The 11,623-nt window shown below is 37.5% G+C and overlaps 1 protein-coding gene across 1 annotated transcript in view; it reads left to right on the top strand.

Annotated features, from left to right (window-relative positions):
- The first annotated feature begins 268 nt into the window (after window positions 1-268).
- slc25a26 (solute carrier family 25 member 26) overlaps window positions 269-11,623 on the top strand; it is a 66,136-nt gene continuing 54,781 nt past the window's right edge. Inside the window, exons 1-5 of the mRNA XM_065241546.1 lie at window positions 269-429; window positions 1,372-1,528; window positions 1,986-2,095; window positions 10,680-10,784; window positions 10,957-11,004. Coding sequence (XP_065097618.1) covers window positions 397-429; window positions 1,372-1,528; window positions 1,986-2,095; window positions 10,680-10,784; window positions 10,957-11,004 — 453 coding nt within the window. The 5' untranslated portion in view covers window positions 269-396. The remainder of the gene's footprint in view (window positions 430-1,371; window positions 1,529-1,985; window positions 2,096-10,679; window positions 10,785-10,956; window positions 11,005-11,623) is intronic.

Genomic DNA, 11,623 nt, shown 5'->3' with positions numbered 1-11,623 from the left:
GTTTAGTTTTACGTACGAAATTAAGACGAAAAGCATAGCTAAATATAAATCAAGTAGTATTTTTATAAACAATTTGTTGTTTTTTATTATTGGGTATTTAGGAGTATATTTGAACACAATGGGGATGTTTACCATTTTTGTTTATGAACCAAAACTTAAAATTTGAAACAAGAGCAAAATAATAATACAAAAAACACAGAAATTGTTAGGTTCATTACAATCCAAAAAATATTTAGTCACGTTACTCCGAAAACGAAGCGTTGTTGTCGTCAGATGACGTCACTTCTAAACATGGCGCCGTCCTTGCAGTCGGTGTGTGGACCTGATAGACATTTCAACAGTGAGAAGTTTAATGTTGTTTAGAGGACTAAAGCGAGATACATCATCGCGAACAGTATGGATAGACGAGAATTCACAGCCTCCCTTGTGGTATTGTGCATTTTGTGTTTGTTACATGTGACAAAATCAGTTGTCAGTAGTCAGTTGTCTGATGACATTACTTTTGAGTGACATATAAGTTATACATAAAGAGTTAAACTGTGTGTTAATAGTGTGTCTTCTGTATGTTAATGCAGTTTTTATCTGGAGGAGTTTTAATCATGTCGGAACCACGATGTTTCAGTATTCATCAAAAGTTTCAAATGAGTTTTTATTTATTTCAAGTGGGTTTGGATTGTGTAATTATTTATAAACCTTTCCTTATGTAATAGTCATGTTATGCAACAGATCAACTATCTATATTGTTAAAATTTTACACGGTTGTTTTACTCTGAGTTTAGGATATCCCACAACCAAATAATGAATTAAAGATTACTCCACTTTCTTAAAAAAAAAAAAAAACGTAATTTCTTCTCGACCGAACAAAGAAAGACATCAACATTTTAGACTTTAGATGACTCAGAGGTTAGAAAATTATCAAGATTTTTTTAAGAAAATTAAGTGTTTCTTTACCATCACAACTAATTGTTCGTATCACTATAGAGCTTTGTTAGATTTCTAACACAGAAAGTGCACATTTGTTTTTCCTAACAGATAAATTAATCCATATGTTTCACATTACATTTTACTTTTATGCATTAAGTGCTTTTACCAAAGCATAAGTGCAAGCTATATTTTTTCCAGTATGTGTCTTTGCTGGAAAACGAACCCAACCTTTGTACTGCTAAACCGATACTCTACCTACGCATCTGAAACACAGACTGTTTAAATACAGTGGATAAAATGCTTTTCAACAACTTGTGTTGCATACATTTTATGCAGTCTTTAAAATTAAATGATAACAAAAATACCACTGCAGGAATGTTTTAGCTGCTGTTTGTTTTTAAAGATGCATGCCATGGGGTATCTTTTAAGGTGTTCTCCATCTTTTAGGCAGGTGGCTGTGCAGGAATGTGTGTAGATCTCACTCTCTTCCCTCTGGACACCATAAAGACAAGGTTACAAGCCCAGCAGGGCTTCTACAAGGCAGGAGGTTTCCGGGGCATCTATGCAGGTGTCCCATCTGCTGCTATAGGCTCCTTTCCTAATGGTAAGTTTATAAAAGTTGTTTAAATTATGAACATGAATAACATATATGCATGTGTATTTACACAAACCTTATCATCAGACAACATATTAACATCTTAAATGAATAAACTACAATTTAAAAAACATATCTTTGGATGACCTGGAAATAAATAATGAAGAGAAGCAGTCAATGAGTGCCCAGCATGGTCTTTACTTAACATCCTAATGATTTTTTATTCACATTATTAGATTGATTATGAGACTTAAACCTGGATTTTATAGGAAGGGTCACAAATATAAAATAGTTTTAAAGGTTACCTTGTCAAAAGTCCTTTAAAGTGCACATTCTGGCCTCTTCGTCTACAAATTATATAAACATACTAAAAATATAAACATATAAACAAACAGAAACTACATGTTGTTTAACTAGTTAACAAGTTGTATTTTAGCTTAAACAAAGTGATTCTGCTTGATTTCAGCTGCAGCATTCTTCGTCACCTATGACAGCACCAAGTCCCTCCTTGCTGGCTTCACTGCTCCACACTTGGCTCCCATCACTCACATGCTGGCCGCTTCACTTGGAGAAATTGTAAGTTTCCTGTTCTTCTTCCTTTCCTGTTTATTTGTCATTGTTTATAATTCTCCACACATTGCAGTCTAAATTAACAGCATGTATGTTTCACAGACAAATATTGAGAGGTTGTACAGTGCGGTTTTGTTTGGGGCGTTTTGGCACAGACTATCTGGGTTAGAGCCAGGGAGCAGATGATCATGCATTTCCCACCAGCTGGACATTAGGATCTTATTATTTGTCAATTGACATAGCTGTTTTTATACCCTGTCCTGTTGTTTTGTCCAGGGAGATTTCACTGAGCTGTAAGCAGAACCTTAATTTCCGAGATGGTAATTTCTGTCCAGAGCCGTACTGTAAGCAAAATGTTTACTTATCGCACACTTGACCTTTCAAATACAATGTTGTGGTAGTAGTAGTATTTGTGCTGTGCTCACTACAATTTTTCCCATTGTTGTATTTCCCCCAAAATTTTTACATTGCTCACTCCTCATATATTAGCTTATTAAAATATTTTGGCAAATATACTGCTTTGGCTATCAGTACAAATATACACAAATTGTGCTAAGTTAATCAAGTTGTTTGGTTTTTAATCTATTGTCCTACACTCTCCAAAAAAAACAAGAAGGTACAAAAGTTGTCACTGGGGCGGTACTTTTTTAAAAAGTACACTTTTTGTACAGCGTTTGCATATTGGTACCTCAAAGATGTACATTGGTACCTTATGGCGCTTTTCCATTGCATGATAATACTCCACTGTGTAGGTCTGGTCAGCTCACCTCACTTTGGCTTGGTTAGCTTTTTTTATCGAGTTTAGTAACACTTCGGAGTGGGAGGGATTATAGGCGTGTCGTTATATTTGCGCTGCCTACTGCTGTGACATCGTACAAGTGAAAGCGTTGTTGGAATGCTATACATTCCCATACATTCATTTATTCTTCACAAAATTAAAATTGTCCAACACAAATAGATGTTTGCACATCGCGTTTATCACTGTCTCACATGACAGTTTCTGTACAAACACCTGTGTCGTCAGTCGACGCGCTCCACTGAGCCTCATTTAAGTTGCATCTAAGCATATATGCGGACGTGCGTATTGCGAATGTCCCACCACAAACTGCTAGTCTGGAAAAAAACTGTAATGGTGTTCCTGATTCTCAACCTGTGGATGTTTTTCATCGCTAAAAGGGAGTTTGGGAACTTATAGCAGAGCACATATGACAACAGGATTACTCGAGACTGAAAGAAAAGCTAATCTTTTACATTATAGCGATGACGCTGGTTGTGACGATTCTCTTAGACCAATCAGTGATCTCCGACCGAGGTGGTACTAAAAAAAAGTATTGTGTACTGCACCCAGCGGAAAAGCCCCCAAAAGTAAGCTGACCTGACCCAAACCGTGGGGTACCATGCATTGGAAAAGCCCAATTAGATGTACAAACTGGTACCTCAAAGGTACATGTCTGTACCTAAATGGTACATATTAGGACCTTTTTACAAGGTGCTGTCCCAGTGACAACTTTTGCACCCTTTGTATGAGAGCGTATAAGGTTTTGAAGAAAACAGTGTTTACTTATAGACCACTGTACACAAACAACATACAGATTATTTGTTGCAGTTGCATACAGTTAACAATGAAATTTTGTGTATTATCTTAAACTATTAAATATTTTGTGCATTTAAAAGGAAATTAAAAAGGCAGGCGTAAGTGCAATATTAAAATGAATGGCCTGTTTTTAACTTTTCCATGCTGAAGAAGGCATACAACTGTAGATCGCCTGCAGCTGGAACAGCTATTATTACCTGCTAATTGCATCCATTAAACACAGGCCGAAAATAAAAGTTGGGTGAAAAGGTTAACGTTTACCAATACCCAAGATATTTAAATATGAGGTGAAGATGAAGTCAGACCTCTGTTAATAACCCTTTTCGTGCTGTAGGATTTGCACTCTTCAAAAGAGGGATTTGAACAGCAGCGCCTCAACCGAATCCCTGTGTGTTTTGGGTACACGTTGCCCTTTTCAAAGCCTGTAATCCCAGAGCTTAACTATAAAAGTCTCCCCCTCCGGCCGTCTGGAGCAGAAGACAAAGTCATCTTACTTATGTAGCTTCTGTCTTGTTCGAAGTTTTTGTATTTCTGTAATAAAGTTAATGATTAACTCATAAGTTCATCACAGTTAGTTTTATTACACATTTTGATTTCTGATCATCTAGGCTAAGCCATTTCAAATCTAGTTTACACAATTGCAAGGAAAGCACAATGTTTTCCGAATCCTCTACTTTTCACGTCTTCAGAAAGAAGAGGAGCTGTCGCCATAACGACACAGTTATCCAGTTGACCCTACAAAGGTGAACCTTAGCAAACTAATCAAATCCTGTAGAATCAGATCCGGTCTGATCAGCATGATCAAAAATGTCTAAAAACTTAGCCTGACTTATCCTCACTTTCTTTACCTTTTTCCAGACTCCCCCGAGTCCAACTCATCTCTTCTTGCAATCTCATTTCTGTATGATTGTGTAATAATAGCACAGCGATTTCTTTCTCATCTTTCACAGTTCAGCATGGCGTTGTCACTGTAAGTGTGTACACGCTATAAAGGATGCTCTGGCTGATGGTGTCTGTCAGGGCCAGAGCAGGCTGTTATCTAGCCATTATATCAGATTTATCTTCATTCCCATTCGCCCAAGACGCTCTCCGAAAGCTCATTTGTCAAGCTGAAGGAGCACTTTACCTGCATTTATAAGCCTTGTGTCTTCCTGTGGCTATGGGGTAAAAAAACACAGTGGATTTGAATGGAGAAGGCGCCGGTGACCCGCTAAGCTTGAACTGCAAATAATCCATACATTGCCCATGAAAAAAAGCCTGAGCTTTGTTCTGTGGCTTATTTTCAACCTCGTCCCACCTCTTCGCAAGTCCATTACATGTCAAAAAATAGACAGTCAGACGGTTTTATTAAAGGAGAGAACGGGGGATGTGTCAGCCAGATATTAGTTTGTGCTTTACTTCCAGATGGGATTTGGGAAGCGGTAGGAGGGACCCTAGGGGATACTGTTGTTTATTTTTTTTAAAGCACCTGTAAAATGATTTGGGGAAGATTGTTCCAGATGCTTGTTGGAATTCCAGCTTCCTGAAGCTCTGCTGGGTGCCGCGCATCTCCGAGTTCAGGGACAGTTTGGAATGTTCCAGCTGTGTCTGTTGATGTCTGGAATCACAGATGTGAGAGTGAATCGATGCACATGTGGATTATTTAATGAAAACTGCTGCACTAAATGACAAACACAATGCACCGACAGCAATTCTGTTGCATGTATTTGCTTTTTAGGGTAGCACAGCTGCAAATGTGAGACCCTGTCTGTGAAATCCAAGTCTCATAATCGAATTATGAGATTAGGAGCATCAAAGTTTGATTTTAGTGAGTGATTCTGTATTGATTTCAATCTTTGACATGATCTTACTCAGTCAGTATTAAAGAGATCAAGGTTATATTTTCACAGAATCGTTCTTTCCATTATAATAAAAAATAAATAAGTATTAAAGGGATAGTTCGGCCAAAAATGATATTAAAGCCATGATTTACTCCCCCCCCCCCCAGCTGTCCGAGTTGCATATGTCCATCGTTTTTCAGACAAACACATTTTCGGATATTTTAGAAAATGTTTTAGATCTTTCAGTTGATTAAATGTAATGTTACGGGGTCCACAACCTTCAAGTCCAAAAAAAGTGCGTCCATCCTTCACAAAATAAATCCAAAAGGCTCCAGGATGATAAACAAAGGTCTTCTGAGGGTAATCCGTGCAGTGTTGTAGAAATATCCATATTTAAAACTTTATTAACGTAAATAACTACCTTCCGGTAGCGCCGACATCTTAGTCGCGTCCGCATTCAGGAGAGAGCTTACGCAGCCTACGGAGGTTACTCTGCTGCTGCTCTGTGCCCCCCGCCCTCCCAATTTGTCATACGTCACTAAGAAAAGTGCGTACACTACACTAATACTCTCTCCTGAATACAGAAGAGTCTAAGATGGCGGCGCTACCGGAAGGTAGTTATTTACGTTAATAAAGTTTTAAATATGGATATTTCTACAACAACACCGCGCAGATAAGCCGTTTGGATTTATTTTGTGAAGGATGGACGCACTTTTTTTGGACTTGAAGGTCGTGGACCCCGTAACATTACATTTAATCAACTGAAAGATCTAAAACATTTTCTAAAATATCCGAAAATGTGTTTGTCTGAAAAGCGATGGACATATGCATCTCGGACAGCTCGGGGGTGAGTAAATCATGGCTTTAATATCATCTTTGGCCGAACTATCCCTTTAAATAACAAAAAAATATTTCATCTTGGTTTTCACAGACAAAATCACAAAAATTGGAATCATGCAAGGTCAAAATTAAGTGAACCTGCAGAACTTTGGCTTTATGGGTTTATAATGCATTATACAGGTGGCTACACGAGAAACGTCTGTCATATTTATTTGATTTAAAGATGACCGAACACTGTTTCTAGTTGTCACTGGGTTGACCCTTTAAAAAAAGTACATCTTTGCTACCAAAGAGTGGATATTAGAAGCTCAGAGGTACACATTGGTACCAAATGTATACAAATGTTACATATGTGGACCTTTTTAAAGGGACCATTTTTTGAAATTTTTTTCAGACAGTGTCAATATAAATGAGAAACACAGATGCAAAAGCTGCAAAACGTCACCTCCATCAAAAATTAGATTATGATATTAACCGAAAGCTCTCGGCACGCATTATACGTTCATCATATACTTTTGCTTCAAATCTGCTTAATCCTGGCATCAGGCCATTCAAAAATACCCGTTTGTTGGGTATTTTTTGTAAATTCTCATTTACAAAAAACATCAGACGCAAACTGATTAGAAACCCCCTTGAGTTTTATAGTAGGATAAAATAATATAATGGAAGTCAATGGGGCTTCTGATTGGTTTAGTTACTTATAATCATTTCTTAGAATACCTTCATTTGTGTTCTTCAGAACTAAGAAATGTATACAGGTTTGTAACAACACGAGAGTGATGTTTTTGGGTGAACTATCCCTTTAAACGTTACAAATGCCCCCATCATTGCTTTTCTGGAAATACGTGCACAAAAAGGCACCCAACATGCCAAGACTTCAACATCCACTTATTTTAAATTTCATCATCCCAGTTTTCCCCCTCACTGCTTTCTGTAAATTACCTGGATACACACAGTGTCTGTAATTGATCGGGTATCTCGCTAGTCCTCCATCAACTCCCCAGTGAGAAGATACAAGATTGCCGCGGCGCGCACTCACGCCCACCAATTCAATTACTGCAAGAATTACTTGTCATATCCACTTCCCTCTCCATTTAGTGCCGTAATTTTGATCCTTTTGAGAATTACACGAGGAGACGTGATGTTCAGTGTTTCATAAATGTTAACTCAGCAAAAAAAATCATGTAATGAGCTCTGTAAAATGGACACTGTCAGTTTGTGTATTAGACTGATGGGATAGCCTGCATTTTATACCACTGGGTGGCACTCTTGCCACACACCTTTGCTCTTATAAATGTAAAACTTTTCCTACAGAGCTTACTTTTCGAGGTTAAACTTACAATTATACACTTCCCCTTATCTGTAATACTGTGCATCAATGATAGTCATTAGCTATGCCTTTGATACAAATTAGCTTGAAAAGTTTGGTGACGTAAACTTTTGTATCGCATTATTTTAAAGTCCCAGCACATGCTGTTCTGTAAGCCAAGTGGCCATTCATTGAGCGACCGCAGTGCACAAACCTCACAGACCCACTCTGCCACTGTCAGACTCACACTGAGTCTAAACTACCGTAGCTTGTTCACCCAAGCCGTGCTTGTATGCTGTCAGCTGGGTTCGCAGCAGACCCTTCAGCTCTCAGATGGAGCGAGCACAGCATCACCCCATGCCCATGGTCTCATTTAGAAGAGATTACTTCTAGCATCACACATCCAGTGAGTTTTGGGTAAAGTGAGGGACCCTTTAAATTCCCTGTGGTTGTGGAGATTGCTTTCCATCCTCGGTTTGTCCTGGCATTTCCACCCCCTGGATGAAGCGGATAAGATGTAATTCACTACAAGTGGGTTTCAGGGGGATGCGGGCATAGAGAATGGAGCTTAAATAATGGCCTTCCAAGGAAGCGTGTTCGGTGGGATTTAATAGAGATTGTGTTCATGTTGGTTGTTGTCCAAGTGTGTGTTTGTCATTCATGTGCAAGAGGTAATTCTGTTCCAGTGAACGCAACAAAGATGCACTAGCCACATATCTTGGAGAAACACTTTTTTTGTGTGCATTGCTGCAAGGAACTGCTTTAAGATGTTTATACCACTGGGCTGTTGAATGCTGTATTCTGATTGGTTGAGAAATGTTCCATGGGTGTTGATTATTTTTTTGATAAACGCACACCTGACTTGTCAAATGTCTTAAAAATAGGCACCAGAGCAATGTTTGTCTTAATCGTGTTATAAGCAGAATAATTAACTCTAGTAACTCTTGAATTATACGAAAATAATGCACACCCACAGTGCGTCGTGCCGCATTATCACCTTTGGTGTCGTCAATTATTCCTTATACCACGGGCCTGTTGAATGCTTTATTCTGATTGGTTAAGAAATGTTCTATGGTTCTTGATAATTTTTCTGTAAACCCCACACATTACCTGTCAAATGTTTTAAAATAGGCACCAGAGCAATGTTTGTTCAGCTTTGCATCGTGCCGTATTACCACCTTGGGTGTGCATTATTTTCTTATAATTCAACGGCCTGTCGTTAGTTTGTTATTCCTTACTTACTTTTAGGAGTAAAAAATTCTTGATTAGTGTTCTTGTGGTATTTTTGTGTTTTTTAAGTAAAAATTAAACAAGTTAATAGTGTATCTTGAATATCTTGAATTTGTAGTTCATAATCTTAGATTTTTTTTTGTGATTTTAACAAAAATATTTTCTGCATCTTAAAACAGTTGTGACTTAGTTATGGTTGGGTGAACATCAATACAGTATGTATCTTGTTTCAAGGTATGTTTGGTTGAGGAAATTTGTACAAATGAGTAACGTTTTAGCTGAAATCTATTAGGGATGTGCATTTATGTCATTTTTTCATTGCGATTAATCCATAAGTCTGAAGAACGAGTACTCGATTAACAGGGGGCAGGGCAATCAAAGGGGCGGGGAATACACGTCATGTTGAAAATGAAAATATTTTTATTAAAAACACTCAAATGAAACTTAATTTCGAAGAAAGTATGACAGAACAATGAACACATACTAGATTTTTAATGAATTAAATGTTTTTAACAGAAACCTCTAACAGGAAAAGCTGCGTGATGAAGTGAAACTAAAGGGTTAATAAACACAAACCATAGCGCTTTCTAAATGACACACTCTACATAATATTAAGCCTTTATACAACATAAATGTACAACGTGCATCTATCTGCATAAAATGCAAGACTTCAACTAAATTTTCAACTAATTATCAAGACCCAAAAAAAAAAAATTATCAAGACCCCCAAAAAAAGAAAGTTTAACTCCCTTTGTGGATGTGCATCATAAACAGCGCACTTTTAAACACGTCCAGTCAAAGCTCAAGCTTCATAACATTAAGCAGCTTTAAGTCTTTTGCTATCATTTTAGCGTTTATCTGTGTCGTGTCGTCCTCTTACCTCAGTCAAGATGTAATGGTAATGCTCGTATGGCTCTTTGGTATCTCTTGACATTTGATGTTTAAATATGAGATGATAACCCATTGAACTTTTGATGGCGCTGTACATTTTGCACCTGACTGACTGTATTTCCGAAAATCAGAATTTACACTCGTCAAACACAATCATTCCAAATATTTTTATTATCATGAAAATACCTGAATCAATCTGAAGAACAGCGGTATAAATATCCCTTATACATTTCCGGGAATAGCGTTTGTAATGCTACTTCTTCTGTGGCACATGGCGTTTCTACACCAGAGCGCCCTCTGGCTTTTGGATGTGGCGGCATTTCACCGTAATTCATTCAAATTCATTTCACAGCCCTACTTTAGTTGCCTATAAGAATGCATACTAGAAGCATATTAGCTGTTTATTAGTACTTAAAAAGCACATTTTAATGAATGACTGTATTCTACATCCCTTAATCCTAACCCCTACACTTACACACTACAACAACTACCTTACTTACTAACTATCAATAAGTAGTAGTTTATTAATAAGAAGTTTATTGGGGCAAATGAATTTGTAGCTAATAGTGAATACGTGTTCCCCGTACTAAAGTGCTACTCACATTTCTTACACACATAACATCTGCTACTGTGTTTAGTAACACTTTATTTCAGTGTCTTTGTTACACTGTACTTACTTTAGCATAATTATATGCAACCAAACCCTGATTTTAACCATATAGTAAGTACATGTTGTCCATCAATACTCTCAGTACTTAAATATATAAAAATGACACCGTGAGAAAGACAGCTTAAAATAAAGCCTAACCCTGTGTTCTTTTACTGATATTGTGTGTTTTTACTGGCTTGTGTGTGTTGCGTGACACTATTTGTCGTGTTGATGAATGTTATCTACCCCTCACGCAGGTTGCCTGTCTGATCCGTGTACCGACTGAAGTGGTAAAACAGAGGACGCAGGCCAATCCATCCCTCAGTACATATCGTGTGCTGCTGAATACACTACAAGTAGAGGTGCTTATATATATATATAGTACTGTCAGCTTGATTTACAGTGAAAAATGATGGTGAATAAATATTTTGTTTTGTAGGACAACTGAAAATGCAGTGTTATTTTGTTTGCACAACAATGGTCATATGCTAGATATCTGAACTTAGTAACTCTTTACCTGACTTTTTATTGCAGGGTTTCAGAGGATTATACAGAGGTTATGGCAGTACAGTCCTCAGGGAGGTAAGTTAACTCTCCAGTAACAAACCCCTTACCTAAGGTGCGCACAAGTATTGGTTATCTTAGGGGTAGAAAAATTAAAATATTTAAGGGACATTCCACTTTTTTTTGAAAATATGCTCATTTTTCAGCTCCCCTAGAGTTAAACATTTGATTTTTACCATTTTGGAATCCATTCAGCTGATCTCTGTTTCTGGCGGTACCACTTTTAGCATAGCTTAGCATAATCCATTGAATCTGATTAGACCATTAGCATTGCGCTAAAAAATAACTAAAAGTGCTTCAATATTTTTCCTATTTAAAACTTGACTCTTCTGTAGTTACGTCGTGTACTTAGACCGACAGAAAATTAAAAGTTGTGATTTTCTAGGCCGATGTGGTTAGGAACTATAATCTCATTCTGGCGTAAAAATCAAGGACTTTGCTGCTCTAACATGGCTGCAGCAGGCGTAGTGATATTACGCACTGCCCGAAAATAGTCCTCTTGGTTACTTTCAATAGCAGGGACTATTTTCAGACGCTGCGTAATATCATTGTGCCTGCTGCAGCCATGTTGTGTTAACCACCCCTTTAAGTTTTTTTAACAAAAGTAATTCTTCTAAATTTAATCTAAAAAAAATAA

Source organism: Paramisgurnus dabryanus, chromosome 14 (genome assembly GCF_030506205.2).
Source record: "Paramisgurnus dabryanus chromosome 14, PD_genome_1.1, whole genome shotgun sequence".
Classification (NCBI taxonomy): domain Eukaryota; kingdom Metazoa; phylum Chordata; class Actinopteri; order Cypriniformes; family Cobitidae; genus Paramisgurnus; species Paramisgurnus dabryanus.
This window is presented reverse-complemented; position numbering and strand designations above follow the sequence as displayed.